Source organism: Pelobates fuscus, chromosome 1 (genome assembly GCF_036172605.1).
Source record: "Pelobates fuscus isolate aPelFus1 chromosome 1, aPelFus1.pri, whole genome shotgun sequence".
Classification (NCBI taxonomy): Eukaryota; Metazoa; Chordata; class Amphibia; order Anura; family Pelobatidae; genus Pelobates; species Pelobates fuscus.
In genome coordinates, this window is record NC_086317.1 from 6,322,435 (window position 1) to 6,347,466 (window position 25,032).

Consider the following 25,032-nt stretch of genomic DNA (forward strand, 5'->3'; position numbering starts at 1 on the left):
AAACATTAAAAATAAAATAAATCCGAGTGGCTAACAGGAAGAATAGAAAATTCTGATAACTGTAATTTATCATATACCTGAGACGGATTCTCATCAGCAGACCCAGTGACCATGCTGAAACCCCCATTTACAGGGAATGAGCCCCGAACTCTGAGACTTGTAATATCCTGTGTCCGTCAGTTAAACCCGGGGGTGAGCCGTGAATAACTGTGGTAGCAGGGGCACATGAAGTCCTCCCGAGCACTTACCCGGGCATCATAATCCAGGACGAATGGAGGGATTTCAATCTGCTCTACGGAGATGGCCGTGAAGAGCTGGTGCAAGCTCTCTACCTGGTGAACCTTGTCCTTCAGACCAGACACTGTGAAAGTCGTGAAAAACCATGTGGAAACCTTAAAGAAAAATAAATAAAGACAAAGTATAGTGAGAGGCGGCATCAAGAGCCATAATCACATTCAATTAAAATTTAATAAAAATTAAAGTAATGAGTTAATTAGAACGATGAATAAAAAAAAAATAAAAAAAGAAAGGAGTTCAATCCAAAAGTATGAGTGTACATCAATAGTGGTGTACATCAACGGTGGTGTGATCACGGGAACTCGAGATGGTCATTGAGTGTCCTAATCGATCACTCTCACACCTGGCCCTATGTCCAATCCCCAATACTGCTGGAGCCCATGGTCTTATTCTACATCAAGCCAAGAAAATGAATAAAAATGCATGGATAATGGTTCTACAATGGAGCTGGAGATCATCATGGAGGTTGAGAACGAATACTAAACGAATATGCAGCCTCCAATATCCCAAATTATAGACCAGGTGTCGATAGCAGTTAATCCATGTGTAAAGGGCCCTCAGCAGCAACACTGTCCCAATTTGGGAGCCTAGCGCAAGCAATAAGAGATTGCCCACGGAATGAACCGCTCCAAGAGTATTTTATATGGTGGTGTCTCTAGAAGTTTAGGTTAAATTATAAACAAGGCCGACATTCCTGGTGATGCAGGATTTAATACTAATTATAGCATGTGACCTAACTCTGGGTCGAAATCTAGTGAGATTTCGCTAAATATCGCGTGCCGGGAGAGGTCAGAGGGTAACAAACTGTGTGTGACAGGGCATTTTATCCCATGAACTAATTCTTCGCCATTTGTGAACTCATTAATACGCACACAGATGGATGTTTCTAATTCCAGATTCTCTCTTGCTGCCCTGCCACCAGGGGAGGGCTGGCAGCCTTAGGCCTGGGGGGCAAAACCAGTCAAGTGGCCCATTGCGCCACCAAATCAGTTCACCATCCATGCCCACCTTTTTCTGGTTTTATAACGGATATTGATGTAATGCTAATCAGTAGCTCTTTGCCATACCCGCTCCTTCACGGCTCTGACTTTCAATGTTGTCAGAGCACAGGCTGAGAATCTCTGAGCCTGTGCTCTGACTCAGTAACTGAGCGCCGGAACCACGAGGGAGAGGATATGATCTGACTGCACCTACTGCTGGTGCGCACCAGTGGACCACCAGCGAATCGTTTAAATTAAATATGCTGGTGTACCCAACTTGTGAGCTGTGTTGGCCGCCGGGCGCCTCTGTGGTCATGGCACCCTGCGTGACCGCACAGCTTGCCCACCCCAACGGCTGGCCCTGCTGACACACACTGATGTTACTACTTAGACATCCCTCAATATTAATACAGAGATGAGAGTAAACACAAATAAACTGTGGAAACTAGAGCTGATCCCCCCCAAATTTATAAAGGTTTGCTTAGAGGATTTATTCAAGATTAAATCATGCCTCCTCCTCTCTCCCCCATGCGCTGTTCTGTAGGCTGGGAGGAAATGAAGAGTAATCACAGTCTCCCAGCACAACGCCACCTGTGGCTGCATGGGGAACAGCTGTTTAATGTAATGCTTGCAGGACGGCCAGCTGCCGCAGAACCTCTTTGTTTCCGTCTCTGCAAAGGGCTCCAGGCACTGCTTGTTGTGAGTGTGAGCCACTGTAAATTAGGGGCAGAGGGCACTTGCACTGCGGTCAAGACGGGTCTGGGCAGGAGGAGAGTGCAGTGCAATCAGTGCACTCCCCTCCTGTGGGTCACCAGTAGACTGGTGCACCTGCCCAGGATCAGAGCCGGTGCAAGGATTTTTGCCGCCCTAGACAAAATATTAATTTGCCCCCCCCCCCCCATGTGACATCACAATGCCCCACCCGTATGATCTGCCATATGAACTAACGCCAGTGCTGCACACAGTGTGTGTTTACATTAAAAAGCCTGCAGGGACCAGCTATAGACACCAGAACCACTTCATTAAGCTATAGTGTCCCTTTAATGTGAGGTAAATTATAGATTAGTGTCACTAATAATATACTAGATTGCCTACTTACAATTAGATGAGGATGATGATGGGCTGCAGTTTGGCTCCACTGGTCTGGTGTAGAACAGGACCTCTGGAGGCTGTTTGCAACTGTGGTCACAAAATTCAACGTTCTGGGCGAATTGGAACAGCTCCATTTTTTGGGGGCCTCTTACACAGCTCAAGGTCTGGGCTCCAGTGCCTGACGGTGAGTATGCCCATAAGGCCCACTCATAAGTCCACTTGTATGTTCCACCCACCCATGAGCTCGCTCACAGGGAGTGGAGTGTGTAGGGGATGTGTTATGTGTTATCTAATATGTGTGCTTATGGTATGTAGTGTATAGGGATACCAGTTTGTGCAGGTGATGCAGTGTGTTTGTGTGTAGTGGAAGCAGTGTGTATTTGTGTATAAGGGATGTATTATGTGTTTCTGGTTGTGTGTGAGGGATGCATTGTGTGAATCTGTGTTTGTATGCATAAGGGATGCAAGGTGTGTGTCTGTATGTGTGTGCATTGAGTGTAAGAGATGCATTGTGTTTCTGTGTGTATGTAAGAAAAACAGTGTGTGTGTTTGCATGTGTGTGTAAGGGTTTGCATTGTATGTTTCTGTGTATGTGTGCAAATGATGCATTGTCTTTGTGTGTAAGGGTTGCATTGTGTGTGTGTGTAATGGATGCATTGTGTGTTTCTCTGTGTGTAAGGGAAGCATGTTCTGTTTCTGTGTATGTATAGGGATGCATTGTGTGTTTCTGTGTATGTATAGGGATGCATTGTGTTTCTGTGTATGTATAGGGATGCATTGTGTGTGTGTGTGTGTGTGCGTGCGCGTAGTGTTAAAGAGCTCCCTGTTTTGCCCCCTGTCCTATAGAGCTGTCCCTTCTGTCCCTTAGAGCTCTCCTCTGCCCCTTAGTGGTCTCTCCTCTCCCCCACCCTCCCCTAGCGGTCTCTTCTCACACTCACCCACCCTCCCTGTGCTCTTCTCATCCCCCCTCCACCCTCCCTGTGTTCTTCTCACTCCTCCCTCTGTGTGTTCTCACCCCCCCTCCTCCCTGTGTTCTTCTTACTCCCCCCCTTGTTCTTCTTACCCCTTCTTCTTATTACTCCCCCTTCTTCTTACCCTCCTCCTTCTTCTTACCCCTTCCTTCTTCTTCTTACCCCCCTTCTTCTTCTTACCCCCTTCTTCTTCTTACCCCCTTCTTCTTTTTACTCCCCCCTCTTCTTTTTACTCCCCCCTCTTCTTCTTACTCCCCCCTCTGTTCTTCTTACCCCCTTCTTCTTATTACTCCCCCTTCTTCTTACCCCTTCCTTCTTCTTCTTACCCCCTTCTTCTTCTTACTCCCCCCTCTTCTTCTTACTCCCCCTTCTTCTTCTTACTCCCCCTTCTTCTTCTTACCCCCCTCTTCTTCTTACCCCCTTCTTCTTCTTACCCCCCTCTTTTTCTTATCTCCCCTTCTTCTTACTCCCCCCTCTTATTATCCCCCTCCCCTCTTCTTACTCTCTCTCTTCCCTCTTCTTACTCCCCCCGCCCTTCTTCCTCCTCCCTCCCCTCTTCTTACTCCCCCCTTCTTCTTACTCTCCCCCTCCCCTTTTCTTACTCTCCCCCCCTCCCCTTTTCTTACTCTCCCCCCCTCCCCTCTTTTTACTCTCCCCCCCTCCCCTCTTTTTACTCTCCCCCCTCCCCTCTTTTTACTCTCCCCCCTCCCCTCTTTTTACTCTCCCCCCTCCCCTCTTTATACTCTCCCCCCCTCCCCTCTTTATACTCTCCCCCCTCCCCCCTCCCCTTTTCTTACTCTCCCCCCCTCCCCTCTTTTTACTCTCCCCCCTCCCCTCTTTTTACTCTCCCCCCTTCCCTCTTTTTACTCTCCCCCCTCTTTTTACTTCCCCCCCCCCCCTCTTTTTACTCTTCCCCCCCCCTCTTTTTACTCTTCCCCCTCCCCTCTTTTTACTCTTCCCCCTCCCCTCTTTTTACTCTTCCCCCTCCCCCCTTCTTCTTACTCTCCCTCCCTCCCCTCTTCTTACTCTCCCCCCCTCCCCTCTTTTTACTCTCCCCCCCTCCCCTCTTTTTACTCTCACCCCCTCCCCTCTTTTTACTCTCACCCCCTCCCCTCTTTTTACTCTCACCCCTCCCCTCTTTTTACTCTCACCCCTCCCCTCTTTTTACTCTCACCCCCTCCCCTCTTTTTACTCTCACCCCCTCCCCTCTTCTTACTCTCACCCCCTCCCCTCTTTTTACTCTCACCCCCTCCCCTCTTTTTACTCTTACCCCCTCCCCTCTTTTTACTCTTACCCCCTCCCCTCTTTTTACTCTTACCCCCTCCCCTCTTTTTACTCTTACCCCCTCCCCTCTTTTTACTCTTACCCCCTCCCCTCTTCTTACTCTTACCCCCTCCCCTCTTCTTACTCTTACCCCCTCCTTCTTCTTACTCTTACCCCCTCCTTCTTCTTACCCCCCCCTCCTTCTTACCCCCCTCCCCCCCTCCTTCTTACCCCCCTCCCCCCCCTCCTTCTTACCCCCTCCCCTGTAGGTGGCCGAGCTGGTCTCCGGTCCGCGGTCCCGGCCGGAGTGACAGGAAGGTGCTCAGTGTGCACCTTCCTGTCAGTCCGGCCGGGTACAGGAAACAGAAACTCCTGTTCCGCGCGTCACAGGGGTTTCTGTTTCCTGTACCCGGCCGGACTGACAGGAAGTGCACACTTAGTGCACTTTCCTATCACTCCGGCCGGGACCGCGGACCGGAGACCAGCTCGGCCACCTACAGGGGAGGGGAGGGAGGGGAGAATCTGTTCTGCAGCCGCCTGAGCGCTCTTTACAGAGCGCTCGGCGGCTGCAGCATTTAAAGGGCCGGCCCGCCGCGGCCGGTCCTAAAAGAATTTCGGGCGGCCTGGGGGGCAATTGCCTCCCTGCCCCCCGGCCCAGCCCGCCCCTGCCTGCCACCAATCCGCAGCCAGGGTTAATGCGGTGACAGGGGAATGTATGGTGTAACAATTGATAATAGCCATGGCGCTCGTTATTGACACCGGCAGACTGACAGCAATATTAGCAATAAACAGGGAGGGCTGTTTGCTGGGTTTCTGGAAAGCTGTGCTTTAAATGTCAGGGATCATGTTACGCTGAGTACACCAGTACCGTCTAGAGCAGGGGTAGTCAACCTGATCCCTACACTAGTGGGCGGTTTGGGATTTCAGGTGGGCGGTGGTGGGTTCTGCACTAAACGCCCAGTGGGCCTCGATGGCTGTGCACCAAGGCCGGCAGGGGAGATCCAGCCCATTACGAGCCAGCCTTGCTGTAAGTCCTCTCGGACTGGTCAGGAGATCAAAGATCTTCTTCACCGACCTGCTGGCACTTAGTTCCAGCAGAGTGAGGGAAGGACCTGGGAGAATTTCTGTGTGTTACTATGGCAACCTTCTGATACAGTGCTCTGCTCGCAGGAGGACAGGAGCAGGAGGAGCTGCAGGCTAAAGAGAACATGCCACCACTGGACCACCAGGGCTTGCAGCATTATGTCCCCCCTCTCGGGTAAAAGGTGAGAAGAAAGGAGGGGGGAGACTTTAAGATATATTTTCACATCTCACCCACCTACACACAGCATAGACCCTATGCACCCTTCAAAAACACACACACACACACACACACACACACACACACACACACACACACACACACACACAGACTGCCCCCTCAAACACATGGCTTCCTTACACACACACACACACACAGACTGCCCCCTCAAACACATGGCTTCCTTACACACACACACACACTGCTCCCTCACACACACACACACACAGCCCCCTCACACACACACACACACAGCCCCCTCACTCTCACACACACACAGACACTGCCCCCTCTCACACACACACACACACACACACACACACAGACTGCCCCCTTACACACACTGCCCCCTCAAACACATGGCTTCCTTACACACACACACACACACACACACACACAGACTGCCCCCTCAAACACATGGCTTCCTTACACACACACACACTGCTCCCTCACACACACACACACACACAGCCCCCTCACTCTCACACACACACAGACACTGCCCCCTCTCACACACAGACACACACACACACACACACACAGACACTGCCCCCTCTCACACACACACACACACACACTGCCCCCTCACACACACACAGACACTGCCCCCTCTCACACACACACACACACACACTGCCCCCTCTCACACACACACACAGACACTGCCCCCTCTCTCACACACACACACACACACACACACACACACACACACACACACACACACACACACACTGCCCCTTAACTCACAGACCTAGAAAAAAAAAACTTTTAAAAGAAATAATAATACAAAATAAAAAAAAATTGCACTTGCGCTATAAAATTAGTTACTGCGGTACTGGTGGGCAGTAAAGAAATGTTACCATCAACAACGATACAAGAGTGGGCGGTAGGTATTAAAAGGTTGACTTTCCCCTGTGCTAAAGCTTCCGAGTGGCGTCGTGCTATTAACTGCTGGCCCTTTAAATCATCTCCACGGCCACATGTGAAGCTCTGTGTATGGTGGACTGCAATTAATTAAATATGGGACAGAAATATGCACAAACTGAAGTTCAGCAAAGATTGAGTTGACGAGGATTATATTTAATCAATCTCTGAAGTGGAGATGCCTGGCTGAGCGCCTAAACAGTTGGCAATCACATCCCATTATTGTAAAGTTGGGTATTAGTCTTTAAATTGGACCCAAGAGGCATCGATCCATTCTCTGCGATCGGTCAGTACAGGCAGTGGCTGTATCACTCTATTCTCTGCGATCGGTCAGTACAGGCAGTGGCTGTATCACTCTATTCTCTGCGATCGGTCAGTACAGGCAGTGGCTGTATCAATCTATTCTCTGCGATCGGTCAGTACAGGCAGTGGCTGTATCAATCTATTCTCTGCGATCGGTCAGTACAGGCAGTGGCTGTATCAATCTATTCTCTGCGATCGGTCAGTACAGGCCATGGCTGTATCAATCTATTCTCTGCGATCGGTCAGTACAGGCAGTGGCTGTATCAATCTATTCTCTGCGATCGGTCAGTACAGACCATGGCTGTATCAATCTATTCTCTGCGATCGGTCAGTACAGGCCATGGCTGTATCAATCTATTCTCTGCGATCGGTCAGTACAGGCAGTGGCTGTATCAATCTATTCTCTGCGATCGGTCAGTACAGGCCGTGGCTGTATCACTCTATTCTCTGCGATCGGTCAGTACAGGCCGTGGCTGTATCAATCTATTCTCTGCAATCGGTCAGTACAAGTCATTGCTCTATCTATTCTCTGCGATCGGTCAGTACAGGCCATGGCTGTATCAATCTATTCTCTGCGATCGGTCAGTACAGGCAGTGGCTGTATCAATCTATTCTCTGCGATCGGTCAGTACAGGCCATGGCTGTATCAATCTATTCTCTGCGATCGGTCAGCACAGGCAGTGGCTGTATCAATCTATTCTCTGCGATCGGTCAGTACAGGCAGTGGCTGTATCAATCTATTCTCTGCGATCGGTCAGTACAGGCAGTGGCTGTATCAATCTATTCTCTGCGATCGGTCAGTACAGGCCATGGCTGTATCAATCTATTCTCTGCGATCGGTCAGTACAGGCCATGGCTGTATCAATCTATTCTCTGCGATCGGTCAGTACAGACCATGGCTGTATCAATCTATTCTCTGCGATCGGTCAGTACAGGCCATGGCTGTATCAATCTATTCTCTGCGATCGGTCAGTACAGGCAGTGGCTGTATCAATCTATTCTCTGCGATCGGTCAGTACAGGCAGTGGCTGTATCAATCTATTCTCTGCGATCGGTCAGTACAGGCAGTGGCTGTATCAATCTATTCTCTGCGATCGGTCAGTACAGGCCATGGCTCTATCAATCTATTCTCTGCGATCGGTCAGTACAGGCCGTGGCTGTATCAATCTATTCTCTGCGATCGGTCAGTACAGGCAGTGGCTGTATCAATCTATTCTCTGCGATCGGTTAGTAAAGGCCGTGGCTGTATCAATCTATTCTCTGCGATCGGTCAGTACAGGCCGTGGCTGTATCAATCTATTCTCTGCGATCGGTCAGTACAGGCAGTGGCTGTATCAATCTATTCTCTGCGATCGGTCAGTACAGGCCATGGCTGTATCAATCTATTCTCTGCGATCGGTCAGTACAGGCAGTGGCTGTATCAATCTATTCTCTGCGATCGGTCAGTACAGGCCATGGCTGTATCAATCTATTCTCTGCGATCGGTCAGTACAGGCCGTGGCTGTATCAATCTATTCTCTGCGATCGGTCAGTACAGGCAGTGGCTGTATCAATCTATTCTCTGCGATCGGTCAGTACAGGCCGTGGCTGTATCAATCTATTCTCTGCGATCGGTCAGTACAGGCCGTGGCTGTATCAATCTATTCTCTGCGATCGGTCAGTACAGGCCATGGCTGTATCAATCTATTCTCTGCGATCGGTCAGTACAGGCCATGGCTGTATCAATCTATTCTCTGCGATCGGTCAGTACAGGCAGTGGCTGTATCAATCTATTCTCTGCGATCGGTCAGTACAGGCCATGGCTGTATCAATCTATTCTCTGCGATCGGTCAGTACAGGCCGTGGCTGTATCAATCTATTCTCTGCGATCGGTCAGTACAGGCAGTGGCTGTATCAATCTATTCTCTGCGATCGGTCAGTACAGGCCGTGGCTGTATCAATCTATTCTCTGCGATCGGTCAGTACAGGCCGTGGCTGTATCAATCTATTCTCTGCGATCGGTCAGTACAGGCCATGGCTGTATCAATCTATTCTCTGCGATCGGTCAGTACAGGCCGTGGCTGTATCAATCTATTCTCTGCGATCGGTCAGTACAGGCCGTGGCTGTATCAATCTATTCTCTGCGATCGGTCAGTACAGGCCATGGCTGTATCAATCTATTCTCTGCGATCGGTCAGTACAGGCCGTGGCTGTATCAATCTATTCTCTGCGATCGGTCAGTACAGGCAGTGGCTCTATCAATCTATTCTCTGCGATCGGTCAGTACAGGCCCTGGCTGTATCAATCTATTCTCTGCGATCGGTCAGTACAGGCAGTGGCTGTATCAATCTATTCTCTGCGATCGGTCAGTACAGGCCATGGCTGTATCAATCTATTCTCTGCGATCGGTCAGTACAGGCAGTGGCTGTATCAATCTATTCTCTGCGATCGGTCAGTACAGGCCATTGCTCCATCAATCTATTCTCTGCGATCGGTCAGTACAGGCAGTGGCTCTATCAATCTATTCTCTGCGATCGGTAAGTACAGGCAGTGGCTGTATCAATCTATTCTCTGCGATCGGTCAGTACAGGCAGTGGCTGTATCAATCTATTCTCTGCGATCGGTAAGTACAGGTAGTGGCTGTATCAATCTATTCTCTGCGATCGGTCAGTACAGGCAGTGGCTGTATCAATCTATTCTCTGCGATCGGTCAGTACAGGCAGTGGCTGTATCAATCTATTCTCTGCGATCGGTCAGTACAGGCAGTGGCTGTATCAATCTATTCTCTGCGATCGGTCAGTACAGGCAGTGGCTGTATCAATCTATTCTCTGCGATCGGTCAGTACAGGCAGTGGCTGTATCAATCTATTCTCTGCGATCGGTCAGTACAGGCAGTGGCTGTATCAATCTATTCTCTGCGATCGGTCAGTACAGGCCATGGCTGTATCAATCTATTCTCTGCGATCGGTCAGTACAGGCAGTGGCTGTATCAATCTATTCTCTGCGATCGGTCAGTACAGGCAGTGGCTGTATCAATCTATTCTCTGCGATCGGTCAGTACAGGCAGTGGCTGTATCAATCTATTCTCTGCGATCGGTCAGTACAGGCAGTGGCTGTATCAATCTATTCTCTGCGATTGGTCAGTACAGGCCATGGCTGTATCAATCTATTCTCTGCGATCGGTCAGTACAGGCAGTGGCTGTATCAATCTATTCTCTGCGATCGGTCAGTACAGGCAGTGGCTGTATCAATCTATTCTCTGCGATCGGTCAGTACAGGCCATGGCTGTATCAACCTATTCTCTGCGATCGGTCAGTACAGGCAGTGGCTGTATCAATCTATTCTCTGCGATCGGTCAGTACAGACCGTGGCTCTATCACTCTATTCTCTGCGATCGGTCAGTACAGGCCATGGCTGTATCAATCTATTCTCTGCGATCGGTCAGTACAGGCAGTGGCTGTATCAATCTATTCTCTGCGATCGGTCAGTACAGGCAGTGGCTGTATCAATCTATTCTCTGCGATCGGTCAGTACAGGCAGTGGCTGTATCAATCTATTCTCTGCGATCGGTCAGTACAGGCAGTGGCTGTATCAATCTATTCTCTGCGATCGGTCAGTACAGGCAGTGGCTGTATCAATCTATTCTCTGCGATCGGTCAGTACAGGCAGTGGCTGTATCAATCTATTCTCTGCGATCGGTCAGTACAGGCAGTGGCTGTATCAATCTATTCTCTGCGATCGGTCAGTACAGGCCATTGCTCCATCAATCTATTCTCTGCGATCGGTCAGTACAGGCAGTGGCTCTATCAATCTATTCTCTGCGATCGGTAAGTACAGGCAGTGGCTGTATCAATCTATTCTCTGCGATCGGTCAGTACAGGCAGTGGCTGTATCAATCTATTCTCTGCGATCGGTAAGTACAGGCAGTGGCTGTATCAATCTATTCTCTGCGATCGGTCAGTACAGGCAGTGGCTGTATCAATCTATTCTCTGCGATCGGTCAGTACAGGCAGTGGCTGTATCAATATATTCTCTGCGATCGGTCAGTACAGGCAGTGGCTGTATCAATCTATTCTCTGCGATCGGTCAGTACAGGCAGTGGCTGTATCAATCTATTCTCTGCGATCGGTCAGTACAGGCAGTGGCTGTATCAATCTATTCTCTGCGATCGGTCAGTACAGGCCATGGCTGTATCAATCTATTCTCTGCGATCGGTCAGTACAGGCAGTGGCTGTATCAATCTATTCTCTGCGATCGGTCAGTACAGGCAGTGGCTGTATCAATCTATTCTCTGCGATCGGTCAGTACAGGCAGTGGCTGTATCAATCTATTCTCTGCGATCGGTCAGTACAGGCAGTGGCTGTATCAATCTATTCTCTGCGATCGGTCAGTACAGGCCATGGCTGTATCAATCTATTCTCTGCGATCGGTCAGTACAGGCAGTGGCTGTATCAATCTATTCTCTGCGATCGGTCAGTACAGGCAGTGGCTGTATCAATCTATTCTCTGCGATCGGTCAGTACAGGCCATGGCTGTATCAATCTATTCTCTGCGATCGGTCAGTACAGGCAGTGGCTGTATCAATCTATTCTCTGCGATCGGTCAGTACAGACCGTGGCTCTATCACTCTATTCTCTGCGATCGGTCAGTACAGGCCATGGCTGTATCAATCTATTCTCTGCGATCGGTCAGTACAGGCAGTGGCTGTATCAATCTATTCTCTGCGATCGGTCAGTACAGGCAGTGGCTGTATCAATCTATTCTCTGCGATCGGTCAGTACAGGCAGTGGCTGTATCAATCTATTCTCTGCGATCGGTCAGTACAGGCAGTGGCTGTATCAATCTATTCTCTGCGATCGGTCAGTACAGGCAGTGGCTGTATCAATCTATTCTCTGCGATCGGTCAGTACAGGCAGTGGCTGTATCAATCTATTCTCTGCGATCGGTCAGTACAGGCAGTGGCTGTATCAATCTATTCTCTGCGATCGGTCAGTACAGGCCATTGCTCCATCAATCTATTCTCTGCGATCGGTCAGTACAGGCAGTGGCTCTATCAATCTATTCTCTGCGATCGGTAAGTACAGGCAGTGGCTGTATCAATCTATTCTCTGCGATCGGTCAGTACAGGCAGTGGCTGTATCAATCTATTCTCTGCGATCGGTAAGTACAGGCAGTGGCTGTATCAATCTATTCTCTGCGATCGGTCAGTACAGGCAGTGGCTGTATCAATCTATTCTCTGCGATCGGTCAGTACAGGCAGTGGCTGTATCAATATATTCTCTGCGATCGGTCAGTACAGGCAGTGGCTGTATCAATCTATTCTCTGCGATCGGTCAGTACAGGCAGTGGCTGTATCAATCTATTCTCTGCGATCGGTCAGTACAGGCAGTGGCTGTATCAATCTATTCTCTGCGATCGGTCAGTACAGGCCATGGCTGTATCAATCTATTCTCTGCGATCGGTCAGTACAGGCAGTGGCTGTATCAATCTATTCTCTGCGATCGGTCAGTACAGGCAGTGGCTGTATCAATCTATTCTCTGCGATCGGTCAGTACAGGCAGTGGCTGTATCAATCTATTCTCTGCGATCGGTCAGTACAGGCAGTGGCTGTATCAATCTATTCTCTGCGATCGGTCAGTACAGGCCATGGCTGTATCAATCTATTCTCTGCGATCGGTCAGTACAGGCAGTGGCTGTATCAATCTATTCTCTGCGATCGGTCAGTACAGGCAGTGGCTGTATCAATCTATTCTCTGCGATCGGTCAGTACAGGCCATGGCTGTATCAATCTATTCTCTGCGATCGGTCAGTACAGGCAGTGGCTGTATCAATCTATTCTCTGCGATCGGTCAGTACAGACCGTGGCTCTATCACTCTATTCTCTGCGATCGGTCAGTACAGGCCATGGCTGTATCAATCTATTCTCTGCGATCGGTCAGTACAGGCAGTGGCTGTATCAATCTATTCTCTGCGATCGGTCAGTACAGGCAGTGGCTGTATCAATCTATTCTCTGCGATCGGTCAGTACAGGCAGTGGCTGTATCAATCTATTCTCTGCGATCGGTCAGTACAGGCAGTGGCTGTATCAATCTATTCTCTGCGATCGGTCAGTACAGGCCATGGCTGTATCAATCTATTCTCTGCGATCGGTCAGTACAGGCCATGGCTCTATCAATCTATTCTCTGCGATCGGTCAGTACAGGCCATGGCTGTATCAATCTATTCTCTGCGATCGGTCAGTACAGGCAGTGGCTGTATCAATCTATTCTCTGCGATCGGTCAGTACAGGCAGTGGCTGTATCAATCTATTCTCTGCGATCGGTCAGTACAGGCAGTGGCTGTATCAATCTATTCTCTGCGATCGGTCAGTACAGGCAGTGGCTGTATCAATCTATTCTCTGCGATCAGTCAGTACAGGCAGTGGCTGTATCAATCTATTCTCTGCGATCGGTCAGTACAGGCCGTGGCTCTATCAATCTATTCTCTGCGATCGGTCAGTACAGGCAGTGGCTGTATCAATCTATTCTCTGCGATCGGTCAGTACAGGCAGTGGCTGTATCAATCTATTCTCTGCGATCGGTCAGTACAGGCCGTGGCTGTATCAATCTATTCTCTGCGATCGGTCAGTACAGGCCATGGCTCTATCAATCTATTCTCTGCGATCGGTCAGTACAGGCCATGGCTCTATCAATCTATTCTCTGCGATCGGTCAGTACAGGCAGTGGCTGTATCAATCTATTCTCTGCGATCGGTCAGTACAGGCAGTGGCTGTATCAATCTATTCTCTGCGATCGGTCAGTACAGGCCATGGCTCTATCAATCTATTCTCTGCGATCGGTCAGTACAGGCCATGGCTGTATCAATCTATTCTCTGCGATCGGTCAGTACAGGCAGTGGCTGTATCAATCTATTCTCTGCGATCGGTCAGTACAGGCCGTGGCTGTATCAATCTATTCTCTGCGATCGGTCAGTACAGGCAGTGGCTGTATCAATCTATTCTCTGCGATCGGTCAGTACAGGCAGTGGCTGTATCAATCTATTCTCTGCGATCGGTCAGTACAGGCCATGGCTGTATCAATCTATTCTCTGCGATCGGTCAGTACAGGCAGTGGCTGTATCAATCTATTCTCTGCGATCGGTCAGTACAGGCAGTGGCTGTATCAATCTATTCTCTGCGATCGGTCAGTACAGGCAGTGGCTGTATCAATCTATTCTCTGCGATCGGTCAGTACAGGCAGTGGCTGTATCAATCTATTCTCTGCGATCGGTCAGTACAGGCAGTGGCTGTATCAATCTATTCTCTGCGATCGGTCAGTACAGGCAGTGGCTGTATCAATCTATTCTCTGCGATCGGTCAGTACAGGCAGTGGCTGTATCAATCTATTCTCTGCGATCGGTCAGTACAGGCCATGGCTGTATCAATCTATTCTCTGCGATCGGTCAATACAGGCAGTGGCTGTATCAATCTATTCTCTGCGATCGGTCAGTACAGGCCGTGGCTGTATCAATCTATTCTCTGCGATCGGTCAGTACAGGCCGTGGCTGTATCAATCTATTCTCTGCGATCGGTCAGTACAGGCCGTGGCTGTATCAATCTATTCTCTGCGATCGGTCAGTACAGGCCATGGCTGTATCAATCTATTCTCTGCGATCGGTCAGTACAGGCAGTAGCTGTATCAATCTATTCTCTGCGATCGGTCAGTACAGGCCGTGGCTGTATCAATCTATTCTCTGCGATCGGTCAGTACAGGCAGTGGCTGTATCAATCTATTCTCTGCGATCGGTCAGTACAGGCCATGGCTGTATCAATCTATTCTCTGCGATCGGTCAGTACAGGCAGTGGCTGTATCAATCTATTCTCTGCGATCGGTCAGTACAGGCCATGGCTGTATCAATCTATTCTCTGCGATCGGTCAGTACAGGCAGTGGCTCTATCAATCTATTCTCTGCGATCGGTCAGTACAGGCAGTGGCTGTATCAATCTATTCTCTGCGATCGGTCAGTACAGACCGTGGCTCTATCAATCTATTCTCTGCGATCGGTCAGTACAGGCAGTGGCTGTATCAATCTATTCTCTGCGATCGGTCAGTACAGGCAGTGGCTCTATCAATCTATTCTCTGCGATCGGTCAGTACAGGCAGTGGCTGTATCAATCTATTCTCTGCGATCGGTCAGTACAGGCCATGGCTCTATCAATCTATTCTCTGCGATCAGTCAGTACAGACCATGGCTGTATCAATCTATTCTCTGCGATCGGTCAGTACAGGCCATTGCTCAATCTATTCTCTGCGATCGGTCAGTACAGGCAGTGGCTGTATCAATCTATTCTCTGCGATCGGTCAGTACAGGCAGTGGCTGTATCAATCTATTCTCTGCGATCAGTCAGTACAGGCCATGGCTGTATCAATCTATTCTCTGCGATCGGTCAGTACAGGCCATGGCTGTATCAATCTATTCTCTGCGATCGGTCAGTACAGGCCATTGCTCTATCAATCTATTCTCTGCGATCGGTCAGTACAGGCCATGGCTGTATCAATCTATTCTCTGCGATCGGTCAGTACAGGCAGTGGCTGTATCAATCTATTCTCTGCGATCGGTCAGTACAGGCAGTGGCTGTATCAATCTATTCTCTGCGATCAGTCAGTACAGGCCATGGCTGTATCAATCTATTCTCTGCGATCGGACAGTACAGGCCATGGCTGTATCAATCTATTCTCTGCGATCGGTCAGTACAGGCCATGGCTGTATCAATCTATTCTCTGCGATCGGTCAGTACAGGCAGTGGCTGTATCAATCTATTCTCTGCGATCGGTCAGTACAGGCCATGGCTGTATCAATCTATTCTCTGCGATCGGTCAGTACAGGCAGTGGCTCTATCAATCTATTCTCTGCGATCGGTCAGTACAGGCAGTGGCTGTATCAATCTATTCTCTGCGATCGGTCAGTACAGACCGTGGCTCTATCAATCTATTCTCTGCGATCGGTCAGTACAGGCAGTGGCTGTATCAATCTATTCTCTGCGATCGGTCAGTACAGGCAGTGGCTCTATCAATCTATTCTCTGCGATCGGTCAGTACAGGCAGTGGCTGTATCAATCTATTCTCTGCGATCGGTCAGTACAGGCCATGGCTCTATCAATCTATTCTCTGCGATCAGTCAGTACAGGCAGTGGCTGTATCAATCTATTCTCTGCGATCGGTCAGTACAGGCCATGGCTCTATCAATCTATTCTCTGCGATCGGTCAGTACAGGCCATGGCTGTATCAATCTATTCTCTGCTATCGGTCAGTACAGGCCATTGCTCAATCTATTCTCTGCGATCGGTCAGTACAGGCCATGGCTGTATCAATCTATTCTCTGCGATCGGTCAGTACAGGCCATGGCTCTATCAATCTATTCTCTGCGATCGGTCAGTACAGGCCATGGCTGTATCAATCTATTCTCTGCGATCGGTCAGTACAGACCATGGCTGTATCACTCTATTCTCTGCGATCGGTCAGTACAGGCCATGGCTCTATCAATCTATTCTCTGCGATCGGTCAGTACAGGCCATGGCTGTATCAATCTATTCTCTGCGATCGGTCAGTACAGGCCATGGCTCTATCAATCTATTCTCTGCGATCGGTCAGTACAGGCAGTGGCTGTATCAATCTATTCTCTGCGATCGGTCAGTACAGGCAGTGGCTGTATCAATCTATTCTCTGCGATCGGTCAGTACAGGCCATGGCTCTATCAATCTATTCTCTGCGATCGGTCAGTACAGGCAGTGGCTGTATCAATCTATTCTCTGCGATCAGTCAGTACAGGCCATGGCTGTATCAATCTATTCTCTGCGATCGGTCAGTACAGGCCATGGCTGTATCAATCTATTCTCTGCGATCGGTCAGTACAGGCCATTGCTCTATCAATCTATTCTCTGCGATCGGTCAGTACAGGCCATGGCTGTATCAATCTATTCTCTGCGATCGGTCAGTACAGGCAGTGGCTGTATCAATCTATTCTCTGCGATCGGTCAGTACAGGCAGTGGCTGTATCAATCTATTCTCTGCGATCGGTCAGTACAGGCCATGGCTGTATCAATCTATTCTCTGCGATCGGTCAGTACAGGCCATGGCTCTATCAATCTATTCTCTGCGATCGGTCAGTACAGGCCATGGCTGTATCAATCTATTCTCTGCGATCGGTCAGTACAGGCAGTGGCTGTATCAATCTATTCTCTGCGATCGGTCAGTACAGGCCATTGCTCTATCAATCTATTCTCTGCGATCGGTCAGTACAGGCCATGGCTGTATCAATCTATTCTCTGCGATCGGTCAGTACAGACCATGGCTGTATCAATCTATTCTCTGCGATCGGTCAGTACAGACCGTGGCTGTATCAATCTATTCTCTGCGATCGGTCAGTACAGGCCGTGGCTGTATCAATCTATTCTCTGCGATCGGTCAGTACAGGCCATGGCTCTATCAATCTATTCTCTGCGATCGGTCAGTACAGGCCATGGCTGTATCAATCTATTCTCTGCGATCGGTCAGTACAGGCCGTGGCTGTATCAATCCATTCTCTGCGATCGGTCAGTACAGGCCATGGCTCTATCAATCTATTCTCTGCGATCGGTCAGTACAGGCAGTGGCTGTATCAATCTATTCTCTGCGATCGGTCAGTACAGGCAGTGGCTGTATCAATCTATTCTCTGCGATCGGTCAGTACAGGCCATGGCTCTATCAATCTATTCTCTGCGATCGGTCAGTACAGGCCGTGCCTGTATCAATCTATTCTCTGCGATCGGTCAGTACAGGCAGTGGCTGTATCAATCTATTCTCTGCGATCGGTCAGTACAGGCCATGGCTCTATCAATCTTTTCTCTGCGATCGGTCAGTACAGGCCGTGGCTGTATCAATCTATTCTCTGCGATCGGTCAGTACAGGCCATTGCTCAATCTATTCTCTGCGATCGGTCAGTACAGGCAGTGGCTGTATCAATCTATTCTCTGTGATCGGTCAGTACAGGCCATTGCTCAATCTATTCTCTGCGATCGGTCAGTACAGGCCATTGCTCAATCTATTCTCTGCGATCGGTCAGTACAGGCAGTGGCTGTGTCAATCTATTCTCTGCGATCAGTCAGTACAGGCAGTGGCTGTGTCAATCTATTCTCTGCGATCGGTCAGTACAGGCAGTGGCTGTATCAATCTATTCTCTGCGATCAGTCAGTACAGGCCATTGCTCCATCAATCTATTCTCTGCGATCGGTCAGTACAGGCCATGGCTCTATCAATCTATTCTCTGCGATCGGTCAGTACAGGCCGTGGCTCTATCAATCTATTCTCTGCGATCGGTCAGTACAGGCCATGGCTCTATCAATCTATTCTCTGCGATCGGTCAGTACAGGCCATGGCTCTATCAATCTATTCTCTGCGATCGGTCAGTACAGGCCATGGCTCTATCAATCTATTCTCTGCGATCGGTCAGTACAGACCATGGCTGTATCAATCTATTCTCTGCAATCGGTCAGTACAGGCCATGGCTGTATCAATCTATTCTCTGCGATCGGTCAGTACAGGCCATGGCTGTATCAATCTATTCTCTGCGATCGGTCAGTACAGGCAGTGGCTGTATCAATCTATTCTCTGCGATCGGTCAGTACAGGCAGTGGCTGTATCAATCTATTCTCTGCGATCGGTCAGTACAGGCAGTGGCTGTATCAATCTATTCTCTGCGATCGGTCAGTACAGGCCGTGGCTGTATCACTCTATTCTCTGCGATCGGTCAGTACGGGCAGTGGCTGTATCAATCTATTCTCTGCGATCGGTGAGTACAGGCCATGGCTCTATCAATCTTTTCTCTGCGATCGGTCAGTACAGGCCGTGGCTGTATCAATCTATTCTCTGCAATCGGTCAGTACAAGTCATTGCTCTATCTATTCTCTGCGATCGGTCAGTACAGGCAGTGGCTGTATCAATCTATTCTCTGCGATCGGTCAGTACAGGCCATGGCTGTATCAATCTATTCTCTGCGATCGGTCAGTACAGGCAGTGGCTCTATCAATCTATTCTCTGCGATCGGTCAGTACAGGCAGTGGCTGTATCAATCTATTCTCTGCGATCGGTCAGTACAGACCGTGGCTCTATCAATCTATTCTCTGCGATCGGTCAGTACAGGCAGTGGCTGTATCAATCTATTCTCTGCGATCGGTCAGTACAGGCAGTGGCTCTATCAATCTATTCTCTGCGATCGGTCAGTACAGGCAGTGGCTGTATCAATCTATTCTCTGCGATCGGTCAGTACAGGCCATGGCTCTATCAATCTATTCTCTGCGATCAGTCAGTACAGGCAGTGGCTGTATCAATCTATTCTCTGCGATCGGTCAGTACAGGCCATGGCTCTATCAATCTATTCTCTGCGATCGGTCAGTACAGGCCATGGCTGTATCAATCTATTCTCTGCGATCGGTCAGTACAGACCATGGCTGTATCAATCTATTCTCTGCGATCGGTCAGTACAGGCCATTGCTCAATCTATTCTCTGCGATCGGTCAGTACAGGCCATGGCTGTATCAATCTATTCTCTGCGATCGGTCAGTACAGGCCATGGCTCTATCAATCTATTCTCTGCGATCGGTCAGTACAGGCCATGGCTGTATCAATCTATTCTCTGCGATCGGTCAGTACAGACCATGGCTGTATCACTCTATTCTCTGCGATCGGTCAGTACAGGCCATGGCTCTATCAATCTATTCTCTGCGATCGGTCAGTACAGGCCATGGCTGTATCAATCTATTCTCTGCGATCGGTCAGTACAGGCCATGGCTCTATCAATCTATTCTCTGCGATCGGTCAGTACAGGCAGTGGCTGTATCAATCTATTCTCTGCGATCGGTCAGTACAGGCAGTGGCTGTATCAATCTATTCTCTGCGATCGGTCAGTACAGGCCATGGCTCTATCAATCTATTCTCTGCGATCGGTCAGTACAGGCAGTGGCTGTATCAATCTATTCTCTGCGATCAGTCAGTACAGGCCATGGCTGTATCAATCTATTCTCTGCGATCGGTCAGTACAGGCCATGGCTGTATCAATCTATTCTCTGCGATCGGTCAGTACAGGCCATTGCTCTATCAATCTATTCTCTGCGATCGGTCAGTACAGGCCATGGCTGTATCAATCTATTCTCTGCGATCGGTCAGTACAGGCAGTGGCTGTATCAATCTATTCTCTGCGATCGGTCAGTACAGGCAGTGGCTGTATCAATCTATTCTCTGCGATCGGTCAGTACAGGCCATGGCTGTATCAATCTATTCTCTGCGATCGGTCAGTACAGGCCATGGCTCTATCAATCTATTCTCTGCGATCGGTCAGTACAGGCCATGGCTGTATCAATCTATTCTCTGCGATCGGTCAGTACAGGCAGTGGCTGTATCAATCTATTCTCTGCGATCGGTCAGTACAGGCCATTGCTCTATCAATCTATTCTCTGCGATCGGTCAGTACAGGCCATGGCTGTATCAATCTATTCTCTGCGATCGGTCAGTACAGACCATGGCTGTATCAATCTATTCTCTGCGATCGGTCAGTACAGACCGTGGCTGTATCAATCTATTCTCTGCGATCGGTCAGTACAGGCCGTGGCTGTATCAATCTATTCTCTGCGATCGGTCAGTACAGGCCATGGCTCTATCAATCTATTCTCTGCGATCGGTCAGTACAGGCCATGGCTGTATCAATCTATTCTCTGCGATCGGTCAGTACAGGCCGTGGCTGTATCAATCTATTCTCTGCGATCGGTCAGTACAGGCCATGGCTCTATCAATCTATTCTCTGCGATCGGTCAGTACAGGCAGTGGCTGTATCAATCTATTCTCTGCGATCGGTCAGTACAGGCAGTGGCTGTATCAATCTATTCTCTGCGATCGGTCAGTACAGGCCATGGCTCTATCAATCTATTCTCTGCGATCGGTCAGTACAGGCCGTGGCTGTATCAATCTATTCTCTGCGATCGGTCAGTACAGGCAGTGGCTGTATCAATCTATTCTCTGCGATCGGTCAGTACAGGCCATGGCTCTATCAATCTTTTCTCTGCGATCGGTCAGTACAGGCCGTGGCTGTATCAATCTATTCTCTGCGATCGGTCAGTACAGGCCATTGCTCAATCTATTCTCTGCGATCGGTCAGTACAGGCAGTGGCTGTATCAATCTATTCTCTGTGATCGGTCAGTACAGGCTCAATCTATTCTCTGCGATCGGTCAGTACAGGCCATTGCTCAATCTATTCTCTGCGATCGGTCAGTACAGGCAGTGGCTGTGTCAATCTATTCTCTGCGATCAGTCAGTACAGGCAGTGGCTGTGTCAATCTATTCTCTGCGATCGGTCAGTACAGGCAGTGGCTGTATCAATCTATTCTCTGCGATCAGTCAGTACAGGCCATTGCTCCATCAATCTATTCTCTGCGATCGGTCAGTACAGGCCATGGCTCTATCAATCTATTCTCTGCGATCGGTCAGTACAGGCAGTGGCTGTATCAATCTATTCTCTGCAATCGGTCAGTACAAGTCATTGCTCTATCTATTCTCTGCGATCGGTCAGTACAGGCCATGGCTGTATCAATGTATTCTCTGCGATCGGTCAGTACAGGCCATGGCTGTATCAATCTATTCTCTGCGATCGGTCAGTACAGGCAGTGGCTGTATCAATCTATTCTCTGCGATCGGTCAGTACAGGCAGTGGCTGTATCAATCTATTCTCTGCGATCGGTCAGTACAGGCAGTGGCTGTATCAATCTATTCTCTGCGATCGGTCAGTACAGGCCGTGGCTGTATCACTCTATTCTCTGCGATCGGTCAGTACAGGCAGTGGCTGTATCAATCGATATTCTCTGCGATCGTTCAGTACAGGCAGTGGCTGTATCAATCTATTCTCTGCGATCGGTCAGTACGGGCAGTGGCTGTATCAATCTATTCTCTGCGATCGGTCAGTACAGGCCATGGCTCTATCAATCTTTTCTCTGCGATCGGTCAGTACAGGCCGTGGCTGTATCAATCTATTCTCTGCAATCGGTCAGTACAAGTCATTGCTCTATCTATTCTCTGCGATCGGTCAGTACAGGCCATGGCTGTATCAATCTATTCTCTGCGATCGGTCAGTACAGGCCATGGCTGTATCAATCTATACTCTGCGATCGGTCAGTACAGGCAGTGGCTGTATCAATCTATTCTCTGCGATCGGTCAGTACAGGCAGTGGCTGTATCAATCTATTCTCTGCGATCGGTCAGTACAGGCCATGGCTGTATCAATCTATTCTCTGCGATCGGTCAGTACAGGCAGTGGCTGTATCAATCTATTCTCTGCGATCGGTCAGTACAGGCAGTGGCTGTATCAATCTATTCTCTGCGATCGGTCAGTACAGGCCATGGCTGCATCAATCTATTCTCTGCGAGCGGTCAGTACAGACCGTGGCTCAACCTATACTGAAATTTATAGTTAATATATCTATTTTTCTACAACATTGTTTGCATAAAATAAAGTTTCTAAACTATCTTCAATATATAACCCGGTGTATTCGGTTGGTTTTCGGGAATTAGTATTATCAGATCCTTACCTGTCCAAATAAATCATATACTGATCATAGCTTCTAACATTCCCCAGTAATTAGCTTTCTGCCCTCAGTAAATATAGTGTCTCGCTGGTGATATTATTCCTACCTTGGAGCGAAATGTTGGATGGACGAAGTAGAGAGCCTTCAAATTCTTCTTATACCTAGAAAGCCAGAAACATAGTTGTAATGCGACCTTGTGCGAGGCAGACACTGTGTAGGCAGACCAGTCCAACGTATAGGTAGTCAGAACATCTTAAAGCATTCACACCACCGACCTTACCACGAAACGCTACCACCGCCGACCTTACCACACAATGCTCACACCGCCAACCTTACCACACAATGCTCACACTGCCAACCTTACCACACAATGCTCACACCGCCAACCTTACCACACAATGCTCACACTGCCATCCTTACCACACAATGCTCACACCGCCAACCTTACCACACAATGCTCACACCGCCAACCTTACCACACAATGCTCACACCGCCAACCTTACCACACAATGCTCACACCGCCAACCTTACCACACAATGCTCACACCGCCAACCTTACCACACAATGCTCACACTGCCAACCTTACCACACAATGCTCACACTGCCAACCTTACCACACAATGCTCACACCACCAACCTTACCACACAATGCTCACACCGCCAACCTTACCACACAATGCTCACACCGCCAACCTTACCACACAATGCTCACACTGCCAACCTTACCACACAATGCTCACACCGCCAACCTTACCACACAATGCTCACACCGCCAACCTTACCACACAATGCTCACACTGCCAACCTTACCACACAATGCTCACACCGCCAACCTTACCACACAATGCTCACACCGCCAACCTTACCACACAATGCTCACACCGCCAACCTTACCACACAATGCTCACACCGCCAACCTTACCACACAATGCTCACACCGCCAACCTTACCACACAATGCTCACACTGCCAACCTTACCACACAATGCTCACACCGCCAACCTTACCACACAATGCTCACACCGCCAACCTTACCACACAATGCTCACACCGCCAACCTTACCACACAATGCTCACACCGCCAACCTTACCACACAATGCTCACACCGCCAACCTTACCACACAATGCTCACACTGCCAACCTTACCACACAATGCTCACACCGCCAACCTTACCACACAATGCTCACACTGCCAACCTTACCACACAATGCTCACACCACCAACCTTACCACACAATGCTCACACCGCCAACCTTACCACACAATGCTCACACCGCCGACCTTACCACACAATGCTCACACCGCCAACCTTACCACACAATGCTCACACCACCAACCTTACCACACAATGCTCACACCGCCAACCTTACCACACAATGCTCACACCGCCGACCTTACCACACAATGCTCACACCGCCGACCTTACCACGAAATGCTCACACCGCCGACCTTACCACACAATGCTCACACCGCCAACCTTACCACGAAACGCTAACACCGCCAACCTTACCACACAATGCTCACACCGCCAACCTTACCACACAATGCTCACACTGCCAACCTTACCACACAATGCTCACACCGCCAACCTTACCACACAATGCTCACACCGCCAACCTTACCACGAAATGCTCACACCGCCGACCTTACCACACAATGCTCACACCGCCGACCTTACCACGAAATGCTCACACCGCCGACCTTACCACCAAATGCTCACACCGCCGACCTTACCACACAATGCTCACACCGCCAACCTTACCACACAATGCTCACACCGCCGACCTTACCACACAATGCTCACACCGCCGACCTTACCACACAATGCTCACACCGCCGACCTTACCACACAATGCTCACACCTCCAACCTTACCACACAATGCTCACACCGCCAACCTTACCACACAATGCTCACACTGCCAACCTTACCACACAATGCTCACACCGCCGACCTTACCACACAATGCTCACACCGCCAACCTTACCACACAATGCTCACACCTCCAACCTTACCACACAATGCTCACACCGCCGACCTTACCACACAATGCTCACACCGCCAACCTTACCACACAATGCTCACACCGCCAACCTTACCACACAATGCTCACACCTCCAACCTTACCACACAATGCTCACACCGCCAACCTTACCACACAATGCTCACACCGCCAACCTTACCACACAATGCTCACACTGCCAACCTTACCACACAATGCTCACACCGCCAACCTTACCACACAATGCTCACACCTCCAACCTTACCACACAATGCTCACACCGCCAACCTTACCACACAATGCTCACACCGCCAACCTTACCACACAATGCTCACA

The 25,032-nt window shown here is 49.4% G+C and overlaps 1 protein-coding gene across 2 annotated transcripts in view; it reads right to left on the minus strand.

Annotated features, from left to right (window-relative positions):
- The window catches only part of GDAP2 (ganglioside induced differentiation associated protein 2), a 64,664-nt gene that overhangs the window by 948 nt on the left and 38,684 nt on the right, over positions 1-25,032 (minus strand). For both annotated transcript variants that reach the window (XM_063445977.1, XM_063445969.1), the window contains exons 12-13: positions 22,800-22,854; positions 249-392 (exon numbers count right to left, since the gene is read on the minus strand). In XM_063445977.1, coding sequence (XP_063302047.1) covers positions 249-392; positions 22,800-22,854 — 199 coding nt within the window. The remainder of the gene's footprint in view (positions 1-248; positions 393-22,799; positions 22,855-25,032) is intronic.